Below are 13926 nucleotides of genomic sequence, written 5' to 3' on the forward strand. Positions count from 1 at the left end.
CTGTGAATGAAGCGCGAACAGCGTCACGATTTGAACAGGGTTCCTTTGAACGATATCGGTGTTTACCGCTCTGAGAATAGCGCTCACTTGAGCACTTGAGCAACTGCCACTGGATAGGGATTAGGGATAGGGTCGGATTCCGCATGGTACGGGACCCCTCGATCGTCTCGCCCTCCCTCACTGGGCTCTGGGTCTGGGGTGGTCATTGGGAGGGGTCATAACACACACGGTACAGGATCGAGGTGCACGCTGCTGAAGCAGCGGCCAGCGCTCACTCAACAGCTACGCAAAAAGTCTCTTGAGCACTTGAGCACTGGAGAGGGTCGATTCATCCGCATGCGGCATGGTACGGGACCCCTCGATCGAAAAGTCTCTCTTTATCTCAGCTGTCCGTTCTCGACTTCTCGTGTGTGTGGTCTTGGGTCCGGGGTTGTGTGTGTGTGTGTGTACTCAGGTAGGTTGTTGCACTTCGCGCATATCTTGGAGCACTTTGCTTGGAACTGCCCTATTACTATCCTTCAACAGTACATAACTCTCATTCATAAGACAAATCGTCCGAATCTTTTGTTTGCATGAAGCCTGTAACCTGCTTCTTTCGGCCCGACTCTGCAGAGAGAGTTGACGAACGTATTACCCCTCTTAGTTTTGCCTGCCGGCGTGCTTACTAATATAATAACTCGGCAGATACTCGAGTAATCGTACGTCCATGCAACGATTGAGACAGCTGGTAATAGCTCTTGAAACGGGCCCATGCCTCGCAGCTTGCTCGCGCTCGCAGTCTCGCTCGCGGCGCGCCGGACCATCGGGAGCACCCTCTGTAGCGACCACCACACATCGTGCGCGCACTGGGCAAACGGCGGAGATTGCTGGGGCGAGAACGCCACCACCGTCATCAAAACGTGCCCGGCGTCCTGCGGGATCTGCCGGCCGGGATGCGAAGACTCACATCCAGAGTGCAGACACTGGGCCCAGGATGGAGAGTGCTACTCCAACTCTGGCCCGGTGCGCCTCCTCCTCCCCAGAGTGCACTTCGTCACCCTCACTCCGGTACACTCTTACAAAACAGATGCACGAAGTCTGCCCTCTCTCGTGCGGCCTCTGCACGACTCCGTGCAAGGACCTCTCCCCAGCTTGCGACCGCTGGGCGATGAGCGGGCGCCTCGTTTCGCCCTCCTCGCATTCGCTCGACCCAAAGAAACTTCGGGAATTGTTCAAGCCGTAGGCGTTGCCAGCAGTCGCACGGTCCAGACCGAACTTTTATGCTGCGTGTCTGCCCTCTTGCCTGCGGCGTGTGCTCCTCCTTGTGCTCGGACACGCACTCCGACTGTGGGCAGTGGGCCCTGCAAGACGCGTGCACTCTGAATTCAGGGTACATGATGAAAGGTCATGTGTCCTATGAGAAGGGAGTGGGGTGAGGTGTGCAAACGGCGTCCGATACCCCCCCCCCCCCTCCCCCCCCTCCCCTCCCCAGCCTGCCCGCACTCCTGCGGCTCTTGCCGTCGCGATGAGGAATGCCGCGATCTCGATGAGGAGAGGTGCAAGAAGTGGGGCAAGGAGAGGTGCGAGGCGAATCCAAGTGAAATGCTCAGGTCTGTGCAGTACAGTCTCTCCTCTCCTCTCTCCCTCCCCATCACGAAGCCGTGCCGGATCAAGTCTAGGAGCTGTCCAGCAACGTGTGGCGCCTGCACCGTCGCATGCGCCGACCGCTCTCCAGCTTGCCACTCCTGGTCGGCCGACGGCGAATGCGAGTACAATCCGGTCCGGATGGTGACTCGCTGCCCTCGTCTCTCCGCCCGACTCCCACCCCACCGCCCGCCCCACTGCCCCTGACCCCTTCCCGCAATGTTGCCAGGCGCTGGACTGCCCCGCCACTTGCGGCATCTGTTCCGACCTGCGCGACAGCCTGGTGTGATGAGAGACTGATCTCCTCGCCGCCGCGCCAGTTCCACGACCGCATACGGGGGGGGAGCGCGGAACAGTCTCGCTGCTCTCTCGTGTAGTCGTGAATCCGTAAAGTTGTCATGTAGCCAGAGCCATATGACGTTGCGGGCTCGCCCGTTGTGATGCCAGACGACTGTGGACTACTGTCTACTTCCTCTCCGTCACACTTCCCAAAAAGACGACTCTCCCCCCACAATCATGCTGACATACCTTGCTCCCCCCCCGGCACACAAGATGTCCAGTGTCACACCCTCCAGTGTGGACTGGGACTCTTGGACTGCTCACTCTAATGCGCCTCGCTGCGAACAGACACCTCGCTGATGACCCCCACAACGCTCACTCCTCTCCCTCCTCATACTCCCCGCCCTCCTCGCCCTCCTCCTCGCTCTCCGACGGGCAATCGCATACGTCGCTCGGGTCGGATCCCTCCCAATCGTTTTCTTCCGCGTACCGGCGCGAAATCTGTCCGCAGCTACTGTAGAACTTGTGCTCGGGCTCGTACTCGGAGTCATTGTCCTCGTTGTCGAGCGAGTACTTCACTCTTGCAGCAGGTGCGCCGCCACCCTGATGTGCGCCGCCTCCGCTGCCTCCACGAGAGCCTTGTGCCGTGCCACGTCCTCGTCGCTGCTCCCACCCGCTCCCGGCTCTCTCCACTCCTCAATCGCGGTTGAACGCGGGTCGTCAGGGTCCTCGGGAGCGCCGAGCCTGAGGTAGGGCCAGCCGCCGCCGCCGCCGAAGACCTGCGTCAGCATCGCCCGCGTCTGCGAAAGTGGCCGCCGTATCGTCATGCCGCGCCACGCAAAGAACGGTCCGTGCTTGCCCAGCAGGGTAGGCGACGCGCGCAACGGCCACATGTATGGAAAGTGCGGGTCGACGTGCGAGGCGCAAAACTCCTCGACACCACGCCATAGCAGCACCCTCGCCGCGAGCAGATTCGCCTCTGCCGCGCCGTGCTTGGCCGCGGTGTCTGTGAGTGCTCGTTGAGTGCGCGGACGATCGAGATCGGCGATACCGGCCGCCTCGACGAGCGAGTCGTCATCCGCCGCAGCCTTGAAGACGTCGAATCGCAGGATCGTTGGGCCCGATTGATTGTCATCAAAGTAGTCCTCCGGCGCCGTGCATAGGCTGACCTTGGCCCTGGCAAGGACCGTCTTGCGTGACGTGTCCCGCAGCTCCACGACCGTCTGTGGGCTGTAGCCTGAATTTGGCCGAAGACGAATCTCTGTTTTGACGGCGAGCACGGGGCCGTCGGCAGGCAGTGCGGGCCGATCGCCGAGTTGGACTGCCATCCAGAGGTCAGTCGCGATCAACCACGGTGCACAAAGAATATCGTGATCAGAGACGGATTGCATCAGCAGGGCGGTCTCCTCGTAGCCCAGGCCGGCGCCGATCTTCACTGCCAGGGCGCATTCGCGCTCGCGTCCTTCCACGCCTGCTGAAATAGGTTGTCGAAGCCGAGTGCATAGCGCGAACGCCATGTGAAAGGCGCTCCGTTGTAGTGATCCTCAAGCGGAACGTACTTCCAGCCTTCTGTTGAACTCAGCTTTGCCTGGCTCGCCGCATCTGTGCGAAGTTGATAGTTGTTTGCACGCGCGGGCTGAGAAAGAGAGATCGGCATACCTTCTCGCATGGGAGAGTATCCGCACGAGGATCTCGTCAGGCAGCTCGAGCAGTTCCAGGGGCATGGCCGAAGGCAAACCACCTCCGAATGAGATCGGGACCGACTGGCACCTGGACCGGATAGACAGCAACCCCCCGTTCGTTGGGGACCGCTACAGTGGGTTGGGGGCCGGGCATTAAGAAAACAGAATGGCGGCACGCCGCCGTTTCTAAGCCTTTCCACAGCCCTCACCCACCCCACGCCGTGGTTTCTTAGCTCCGGCCGGCACTCAGGCCAGAGCCGGCCCCCTAAGGATTTTAGGTAAGAGGTAAGCTGCTAGCTGCGGTCCGCGAGGGCGATGCCAGAGAGTCTGCCGCCGAGTCGGCTCTCTGGATGACGGGAAGACGCACACACGCCTCCATCTCCACTCCACTCAGAACACCGTAGACTTGGAAAGTGACAAGTGCGCGCGCCGCAGGCGAAGAGAAATTTTGAGCTGGGGCCGCTCCCGTTCACACTCGAGACTCGTGTCTGGCTGGCCTTTTCTCGGGGCCGCGCCTGCGGCGCGCCGTGGTTTCTTAGATTTTTGCGGAAATCTCTTGGTAGGGTTTCTTAATGCGACGTTTTCTTAATGCCCGCAACCCACTGTACTCATAAAACGGATCCCAAAACGGCGAAAATCAGCAAAACTTGGGTTGTGCGTACGTACTTTTAGCTTACTGGGAGAAAAGATAGAGAGGGGTTTGTGTGGGAGAAACCGATCGAACTCCACACCCGCGTCGTGCCAGTGACATGAGCACTTGAGCAATGGATAGGGTCGATTCCGCACATGGTACGAGACCCCATGGAACACCGTCACCCCCGCCCTATAAAGCCGTAGGCTTAAGCCAAAAAGCTATCAAGGCATGTGCCAGTGAGACAGAGCAGTGAGTGTGTGAGAGAGGAAGGTTTGTTCTGCTCCTCACAACAACAACACAAACTCCTCTCTCTTTAGTCTATAGATCTCACGTTGAGGTCAGTCTCCTGGGACCTGCACGACCCAGAGAGCGCCTTGCACGACCGCCACCGCGCTGAGGGCGATCGCAATGCCGATAAGCATCTTACGGCGCACAAAGACCTCGGCGAGCAGCAGAAAAGCGTAGCGCTGGAAGAGGCCGAGGAGCGACGGCAAGTGCTGCACCGATTGCGCATCGCCCTTGCCAACCGCTGAGTTGACCACCGAGAGCATCAACAGGAGCGCCGACGAGGCGCCGCACGCCAGCGCAGGGCCGATGCGTCCGCCGGCGCAGTTACAGCCGAAGGAGAGCCACGCGTTGAGACTCACGGTGCTGACGAATCCGAGCAGCCCGAACAGAAAGTGCGAGTTCACTCCCGTCCACGCGAGCGCGTACTCTCCCCGCAACAGCAGCTCCTTGAGGCTGTGCGTGTGCGGCACAGCCGCCTCCAAGAGCACGTTCCTGGCGATGGTTGCGTACCTGCAGTCACAGAGCAGGATGAGCTCTGCAGAGTCGAGTGACATGCCTGTTGTGAGCCGAGCGGCTGTGAGATTAGGCACGCACATTATCGCGGTGAGCTCCGACACAAGCGACGTCCACGCAACCAGCATGTGAAGCCGCTTCAGGCGCGCGGTGTTCGGCGAGTCCGAGGATTGTGGCTTTGGTCCGGCAAAGCTCGCGAGCGGCACGAGGCCGCCTGTGAGGAGTGCCGCCGTGCCCTGCATGTTGCCAAAGAGCGCAGCCGCGTCGGCAGCATGCGACGCGAGCGCGAGCTCTGGGGCAGCACGCGGCGTCGCCGCAACGTGCAGCAGTGCAGGGAGGGCGGAATGGATCATTGCGAGTAGTGAGTTTGAACAAAGAGACGAGATGTTTTCCGAATCAAGATTGAGAGCGCGAAGATCCTGTGTGGTGGGCGGCGCCACAGTGCCGTGCCGTCCTGGCGGGCCGTGGCGGCCGGGTTTCCTTTTCTTTCTCTTTCTTCCTCCTTAGGGTATTTTCGTGCTGAGCTACGTACGGCACGCCCGCCGCCGGCGCGCGTTACCCCTCAGTTGAGCTTGGCCCAATGCCTGCGGATGTAGCCAAGGCCGGCTTGCATGACTCCCTCCCCGACGGTCGGGTACGGGTGAATGACCCTCGCAACCGCGCCCAGCCCCACCCCAGCCTGCATGGCGAGGGTCACCTCGTTGATGATGTTGCCCGCGCCGGCGGCGACGACGGTCGCGCCGACGATGGTGTCGGTGTCCTTGGAGCAGTGGATCTCGACGATGCCGCCTCCGGCCGCCTGCCCCTCGAGGATGAAGCGGTCGTTGTGCTCGAGCGACGAGGAGTACGTGTCGACCGCCACGCCGGCCGCCTCGGCGTCGCGTCTCGTCAGCCCGACGGAGGCGACCTGAGGGTGGCCGGGGGAAGGGGACACGGACACGTGCTCTCCTCCGCGCGCGAGAGCCGGCCAAGTGTCTGGCTGCCGCAACTCCATGTCTTGAGACAGGAGCCCCAGAGCTTTCAGAGCGGCTGTGTGTTCATGTCTGCGGTGCGAGGCGACCTCGGGCTCGGTGTAGCAGCAGCGCGGCACCACGAGCGAGGAGACCTTCCAGCCGTCGCCTGATGAATCCTTCGTTCACAATCAGTCATGAGCCGCAGTTGAGCGAGGGGACCTTGCAGCCGTCGCCGAAGAGCGCGTTCTGCACGGCCAGCTTGGCCATCTCGCCAGACATGTGCGTGAAGCGAGGTACGCCCGCCGCGCAGTCGCCGACCGCGTACACGCGCGGGTTGGACGTGGCTCCGAGGTCGTCAATCGCGATGCCCTCCTTGCCGCAGTGCGCCACGCCCGCCGCGTCGAGGCCGAGCCCGTCGACGTTCGGCGTGCGGCCCGTCGCAACCAGCAGCGCCTCGCACTCCAGCTCCGCCGGGACGCCGCCGCCGCCGCCCAGCACGAGCTTGAGCAGAGGGAAGGCGCGCGGGTCGTCTGGCTGCTGCCGCAGCGTCTGCACCTACGGGACGGTTCCGAGACTCTTCAGAGAACGTTGCAAGTGCGCCTCGGCGGTCGCGGCCGCAGCGTCGGCACCTCCTTGACGTCCACGCCCGACACGAAGGCGACGCCGTCGGCCTCGAGCGCCTTGACGACCGCCTCTCGCGCCGCCGGCTCCTCCTTGGACAGGACCGCCGAGCGAGCGAGCACCGTCACTTGAGAGCCAAAGGCGGCGAAGGCCTGCGGCGGCACGGGGGCTCCGGCGCGGTCTGGGAGAGGCGGCGGGCGAGGAGAAGCTGCTCTCACCGAGATCAGCCGAGAGAGCTAGCCGCGACACGCCTAAGCGCCTCGCCTGCGCCATCTCCATCCCGATGACGCCCGCGCCGAGCACGACCATCCGCGGAGGGAGCGCAGTCAGGTTGTAGAGCGTCGCGTTGGTGACGTAAGGGGCGGCGGCGAGGCCGGGCGTGGGCGGCACCGCGGCGCGGCCTCCCGTCGCGATGACGCACTTCTTGAAGCGGAGCGTGCGCTCGTTGACCACCACCGTGTCGGGCCCGGAGAACCTTGCCCAGCCTTGGTACACGTGCGCGCCCGCCGCCGCAGAGCCCTCGTGCGAGTCGGCGGGCGCGATGTGGGCGCGCAGCCGGCGCATCCGCGCCATCACGGCGTCAAAATCGACCTCCAGCTTGGGCGCGGTACCGTCAGCGGCGACCAGGAACCCCTCGGCCAGCGCCGCCCTCGCCTCCCGCGCAGCCCGCGCGCAGTGGAGCAGCGCCTTGGACGGGACGCAGCCGACGTTGAGGCAGTCGCCGCCCGCGAGGTGGCCCGAGATGAGCGCAGAGCGCGCACCGCGCCGCGCCGCCTGCTTGGCCGTCACCAGCCCGCCCGCGCCCGAGCCGATTGCGATGATGTCATACTCTCCGGCCGCTTCCGCCTCAGTCGGGCCCTCCCAGGCACGAGGACGGACGGCGTCGAGCAGCTTGACGTTGCTCTCGTCGAGCGGCCACACGTCGAGCGCGCGGGCCTCCTCAGGAGGGGCGTCAGACCACGAGGCAGGAGGGGCGTCAGACCACGAGGACGCCATCTCAATTTTGGACTGTGTGTGTGCTCGCTTCTGGGAAACTTCGCCCGGCTCGAAGAAAAAACTGGCAGCCACACCTCCTGGTTTGGCATGAAGGAGGAAGACGCCAGGCTGCGAGGCGCAGCCGGCGAGCGCGATCAGCGTGCCCGTCATCGGCACGTCGCGCGCCATCTGCGTCGCCTTCAGCGGCGAGAGCGAGGCACGCGCCTTCCTCGAGCAGTACGCCGGCGGTGGCGTCCTACAGCTCCCAGCGCCAGACAACATCACCATCACCTTCGCCGCTCTCGACGCCACCGTGTGGGGCAAGCAGGCGGAGGCGCGCGAGACCCAGGCGACCATCGACTCCGACGGCCTCCTCGCCATACGCACGCGCGGCGCCATCAACACCGCGGCCCAGATCGAGCACTTCGCCCCCCTCTTGGAGAAGCACTTCGGCAACGTGGTCTCCATCCAGGAGGGATACCACTCCTTCCTCGGCACGAAGTCGGACGAGAAGGACGGCTCGATCCTCTTCAAGGTGAAGAACGAGAACCTCGTCTGCAACCTCCCTGTCCTGCCCAACGTCTACGCGAGCGGCGATGTCGGCGGACCCCTCCGCCTCGACGTCGGGAGTGTGAAGGTGCTCGGGAACAAGCTTTGCCCATCGTGCCGCGCCTTTGCGACGACGAGCGCCGACATCATCCACGACGCGCAGTGCGGCGCGCAGGCGCTCAAGGAGAGGCGCGCCGCAGCGGCGAACGTCGCCAAGAAGAAGACCTTCGAGAGCCTCATCGTCGACAACAGGGTCGAGGTCGCGCGCGCGGCGGGCAAGGCCAAGGCGATGGCGGTGCGCGACGGGATCGGCTTCTGCCCGGCCTTCAACCAGACCGCCATCCCGTGCAAGACCGCCGCTCGCTGCCGCTACGCGCCGTGCGTCAACTTCGAGGCGCTCCTCCACTCCGCCTTCAAGGACACTATCTACGAGCGCATGCCGAGCGCGGTCAGGCTGGGCACAAGCCGCGGGCGGCGCGGGCGCGGCGGCCGCGGCGGCGGCGGCGGCGGCGGCGAGGTCAAGAGCAACAAGAAGAACTGGGCGAGCGTCGCCCGCGGAGCCGCCCGCTCCTCCTCCGACGGCGGCCCACTCCTCGAGTCCAACGAGCCCTCCCTCTACGAGGGGAGCGACGAGGATTTCTAGGAACGGCCGCCGAGCCCTTCCCGCAGCGCAACCCTAGCAGCGCAGCGGGCAGGGCGGCTCGCGCAGCGCGCGCGCGACCGCGCATGCGAGCACGCACGCGAGCGAGCGAGCGAGCGAGCGAGCGAGCGAGCGAGCACACACACACACACACACACACACACACACACACACACACACATGTTGTACACATGCACAGACACACAGCCCCTTCCCCTTCCTCAAGGGCGAGGACACGCGCAGGGGTCGCACTTCTAGCGAGGCCCACAGAGTGGGAGACTCCTATCACCGCCACTGCCACCCACGTGTCAGTCTGCCTGTGGTAGAAGAGACTGCCGGTGAGACGTCGGAGGAAGGTCGCTAGTCGAGAGAGATCGCCAGTGGATAGGGAGTCCACTGTGCTGCGAGCCTGTCGCTGTCCCTTGTCAGGAGCAGGAGAACTAGGAGAGCGCAACCAGTAGGAGGCCCGCGCTTGCCCCCGTGCCGCCGGGTGCAACCTGTCCTATACGAGAGATGGGATTCCTGTCGTGAGGGTGAACCCCCTGCCCAGCCCCCCTCCGTGTCGCGATGCGCTCCCCGCTCCCGTTCCCCTGTGTCCCTGATCGTCCTACAAGATCCTGCTTGTGCAGGTGGGGACCCTGTCCTTCTCCCACCCCTCGTTTGGCGTGTCCGTGGTATTTATTTATTTATTTATGAAGGTTGCAGCGAGAATCGGAGAGAGACTGCGAAGAGAGATAGGAAGAGGCAGACTCCCTAGGGTGGGCGACGGCTAGCGCACCACACACCTCTCCTTAAAATCCCTGTGTGGTGGCGGCGTGCCGTCCTCCCATCCCTCCCTTGGGTTGTCTGTTTTCTTTCTTTCTTTCTTTCTGGCGTAACATTCACTTTGTTTGTTACTCTCGCTCTCACACACAAACACATGGTGTTACGTGTTGTTACGGAGGCACGTCTCGCGCGCGTGAACAGGGCAGGGGCTCCAGGCCCCAAATGACGTCTTAAAAGTGCTAGAGTTGTTTGGGAGAGAGATTTTTAGCAATACCAAACAACTCTAACACTCACACGTAATTTGGGGCCTGGAGCCCTGTTCACGCGCGCGCGAGACGTGCAGACAGGGTTGCCAGGTGAGAGCGAATGGCGCGGTTCACGCCTCGCACAACAGAGAGAGAGATGCGCTCTGCATGGTGGGACATAAAGGTTTTGTTTTGTTGTTTGGTGATTGGTGTATTGGTATTAGGTGTATTGGTATTGCTAAAAATCTCTCTCTCAACCCCGAGAGCCTCGAGAGAACGGGAGAAATGGGAGACCGATTAAAAAGAAAGAAACCTGAGGTCAGTTCTTTCTTTTAAAGAGATCTTCGTTGATTACGGTAGATTACAAAGACGCCACGAAGCGCGAACCCCCGGGGACGCCACCCGTTCCCCACCCCGCGAAACACGCAACGCAGTATGACGCTCCGCGGTCTCGAAGCAAGCGCGATCCACAAGAGGACGCATCGCCTTCGCCTCCAGCGCATCGGCCAAATGCTCCGGGGCGACCGCATGGCCCGCATTGGTGCTGCCTCCGATGTGCAGCGCCTATCACCGTCGGACCGCGCCCTCTTCACGGCACTGGCGCAGTGCGAGCTGAGGCGGGGCGCGCCGCTCATGCAGAAGCATTGGCTCCTCAACCTTGCGTCCGCAGTCCTCGCCACGGCGGTGTCAACCGACGATGACACTTCCAGCGGGCTGGAGGAGGACGTGTCCGAGGCGCCGTCCAGCCCTTCCACCCAGTCTCGGCAGGCGCTCAGCGACGACGAGGACGGTGCGGTGCCGCCATCAGTGGAGGGACGCAGCCACAGCATGCTCTGCGCCAGCAAGGTCCTGTGCGGCCTGCGCGGACACGCATTCGCACCCGCCACGCCTGCTCCGCCAACAACAGAAAACGCATCCGTGTACATCGGGGTATGAGTGCACCCCGTCCAAGCTACAGGGTACAAAGCTATAGGGTACAAAGCTACAGGGTATTTTTAAACTCGCCCCGATCGGAACCCACGACGCGCCAGACAGACGGCGTGTGACTAGCTCGAGCAGGGCGGCCACCAGCACCACAAAGTCCGCGCGGGCCGCACAGCGGTGAGACGAGGCGCGACGGAAGAGGAGATCACGCCCCCGCGCGCGGCGCGGCTCTCGGCCTCTCTCGGCACCTGACACTTCCAACACCTCGGTACACCGCTCCAGCGATCTACACTTCACATCTCTTACACCCTCCCTCAGTGCTCACAGAGCCGCACCTGCTGGTCCCTGCTATCGCGCCGCACCACTGGGGTTGCAGCGCAGCGCCTCAAATCCCTTCACCCTTGAGTCGCGGCCTACCACTTCAGCCACGGGATTGTCATTCCGTGCGCTGCCTGCACACTGCTCTGACGCTGTTCTGATGCTGCGAGCCGACGGGACGTCCGGCACTTGGAGCACTCTTGGAGTGCAGTCGGCAACCTCACACCCAGGGCCGGGGAGCTAAGAAGCGCACCCAGCGGACCGGATGCTCGGGGGCGGGCTACGGGCAAGAGAGCCCAGCTAAGGCAAGCTCGTTTTTCTTCTTCGCTCGCGGTGGAGGTGTTGGGAGGTGTGGGGAGAGGGAGATGTGGGGAGGTGTGGGGAGGTGTGGGGAGGTGTGGGGAGATGTGGGGAGGTGCGGGGAGAGGGAGATGTGGGGAGATGTGGGGAGGTGTGGGGAGGTGTTGGGAGAGGTGGGGAGATGTGGGGAGGTGTGGGGAGAGGGAGGTGTGGGGAGGTGTGGGGAGATGTGGGGAGCAGACCGGTGTGTAGGTGAAGGCCCCTTGCGAGCGGGCGGGCAGGGCGGGCGGACAGGGCGGGCGGGCGGGAGGATAGCAGGAGCAGCAGTGATTCACGCAAGTCGCCTTGGTGCTCGCGATAGCCCTCGCCGCCCCTCACTTCGCCCCCGGGCCAAGCCTCCGGTGCTGTGTCTACCCCTCCTCGGCTCGGCGTGTCCGGCGGTGGAAAACGAGAAAACATGCTTGCCGCGGCCGCGCGCCGGCGGCCCGCAAGCGCAGGCGATGTTCGCGGGCTTGCAGATGGGCTCCGGCGGCGACGGCGAGGAGGGTTCCTCTTCGTTCGGCTTCCTCAACAAGCCGGCTGCGCAGGCGGAGCTCGCTGCGCCCGATGACGGCGAGGGCGGCTTTGAGGGATTCGGGGCGCCTGCCGAGGGCGGCAGCTCCTCATTCGCCTTTCTCAACGCGCCAGAGGCGCCCGCACCACCCGCGCCTCCGCCCGACCCGTTTGCGAGCTGCGGCCTTGGTGCCATCTCCGCCGCCTCGGCCATGCCCTCCGCCCCGTCGCTGCCCGCCGCGGCTGCTCCAGTGCCAGCCGCTCTGCGCTGCTGTGGTATCCCGCCGGGCACGGCAGCGGCGGTGCCCTCCGGCCCAGCGGCGGCCGTGCGGGCAAAGAAGAAGACCGCCAAGGCGCGCCGCCCCGGCTGGGCCTCCAAGGAGGGCGAGGACCCCACCGCAGCTCCGGTGGCCAGTGGAGCCTACGCTGGAGGCTGCACTGTCGGCTCTTTGGCAGACGCGTCCTGCGGCGGGGGAGGCGGCGGCGGGGCGGAGGGTGCGGCGCTCGCCCACGTGTCGCCTTCGACGCACGCCTCTTCCCTGGGCGGGCTGGGTGCGCGAGGAGCAGGGCCGGGTGCCGCCGGCGCAGGCGGCCGGTACGGCCCACCGACGCCGGCCACCACTCCGCCAAATGGAGCTGCGGGCGAGGGATTCGGCGGGTTCGGCTCTCCGTCGCCGCCGCCGCCGGAGCGACCGCCACCGGGACCGCTCCGCTTCGACTGGGGCGGCGACCGGGGCGGCGACAGGAGTGGCGACCGTCCGGAGCTTCGCCACTCTGCCGCGAGCTCGCTCGGCTCCGGCTCGACTGACTCTGCGTGCCTACCGTACGGGGGATTGTCGGCGGCCGGAGGGGGGGGAGGGAGCAACGGCGGTGCGGGAGGCGGCGGAGGGGGCGTGCTCGGTGGGCTCGTCATCCGCTGCCAACCTGCGGGAGGCACGCCCGTGCCGGGCAGCGGCCGCGCCTCGCCGCACTCCGCCTCGAGCGGTGCTCCGTCTTAGATGCTCCGTCTTAGATGCGGAGCTCACACGCCTGGTAGTCGAGAAGACGCGCATTCGGCTGCGACCCATCGGGACCGTACTCCCACCGCCAGCCCTCTGTGTTCATACCCTCCCGTCGCCCCCTCGGTCGCCCCCTAGGCGCCTCCACCTCCGGAGGCTTCAGCGGCGGGCGGGGCGGCGCGCCGCCGCCGCCGTCGCGCGCGCTCTCCGGCCCTCTTCCGCCGGACCTCTTCTCGGGGGAAGCCTTCCCCGCCGCCGAGGCGGCGGGAGGGACGGCGCCGCCGCTGCGGCAGTCGCCGCCGATCCGGCGGGACGCCAAGGGCGTACCCGAGGGCGGCGGGGAGGCGCGTCCGCGCGAGCCCTTCCCGCGCCCGCCCTCCGCGCGCCACGCCCTCCGCACTCTCCTCACCGCGCCTCGCCGTGCGCAGGCGCACCGCTGTCCGCGAGCCGAGCCCGCCGCCGGAGGGAGCCGCCACATCGCCGGCGCGGGCGGCGAGGGCAGCGGCGCCGGCGTCTACTCTGCGGGCGGCCAGATCGGCGCCGCGCTCACCTCCCTCTTTGGCGGGGGAGGAGGGCTCGGCTCCTCCCTCCTGAGCGGGCTCACGATCCGCGCGCCCCACGCCGCCGGACCCGACGGGGGGCCGCACGCCGCAGCGGAGGCGCCGCCGACGCCGACGTCGGGAGCGCCGCCACGGCCGACGGCGCGGCAGCAGCGGCCCCCTCTGCCGCCTGCGACGCCGAGCGGCAAGAGCGACGCCGCGACGCCGCTGGCGGGCGATTCCGCGCCCGCGCCGCCGCTCTCGGACAGCGGCGACGCCGCGTGCGCGCAAGCAGAGGCGGGCGCCGCCGCCGCCACGGCGGCCGCAGTGAGCGCGAGCGGCGGCGGCGGTTTGCTGCTCGAGCCGGAGACGGTGGAGGAGGCGCGCGCGCGGAAGGCTGCTGCCACGGCGGAGGCGAGGCGATCCGAGGCGGCCGGCGCGTTGGCCGTGCGGCGCGGCGCCGCTGCGGAGGCGGAGGGCGCGGCGCGTGCGTTGTGCGATGCGGAGCGCGACCAGCAGGCCCGCTCG

The 13926-nt window shown here is 65.5% G+C and overlaps 3 protein-coding genes across 3 annotated transcripts; 1 reads left to right on the forward strand and 2 right to left on the reverse strand.

Annotated features, from left to right (window-relative positions):
• Positions 1–750: 750 nt before the first annotated feature.
• On the forward strand, positions 751–1222 carry EMIHUDRAFT_198921 (hypothetical protein; the record flags this gene model as incomplete). The annotated part of the gene is made up of 2 exons (XM_005757663.1): positions 751–1047; positions 1118–1222. 2 exons carry the CDS (start codon positions 751–753, stop codon positions 1220–1222), a joined length of 402 nt encoding a protein of 133 aa, XP_005757720.1.
• Positions 1223–4423: 3201 nt separating this feature from the next.
• EMIHUDRAFT_448603 (hypothetical protein) lies at positions 4424–5372 on the reverse strand (the record flags this gene model as incomplete). The annotated part of the gene is made up of 2 exons (XM_005757664.1): positions 4424–5016; positions 5101–5372. 2 exons carry the CDS (start codon positions 5370–5372, stop codon positions 4557–4559), a joined length of 732 nt encoding a protein of 243 aa, XP_005757721.1. The 3' UTR covers positions 4424–4556.
• Positions 5373–5581: 209 nt separating this feature from the next.
• On the reverse strand, positions 5582–7589 carry MER3 (putative mercuric reductase; the record flags this gene model as incomplete). Its single annotated transcript, XM_005757665.1, has 5 exons — positions 5582–5926; positions 6080–6124; positions 6192–6431; positions 6560–6745; positions 6843–7589. The coding sequence occupies 5 exons, from the start codon at positions 7587–7589 to the stop codon at positions 5582–5584; spliced, it is 1563 nt and encodes a 520-aa protein (XP_005757722.1).
• Between the last annotated feature and the right edge of the window lie 6337 nt (positions 7590–13926).

Source organism: Emiliania huxleyi (assembly GCF_000372725.1).
Source record: "Emiliania huxleyi CCMP1516 unplaced genomic scaffold EMIHUscaffold_9, whole genome shotgun sequence".
NCBI lineage: Eukaryota > Haptophyta > Isochrysidales > Noelaerhabdaceae > Emiliania > Emiliania huxleyi.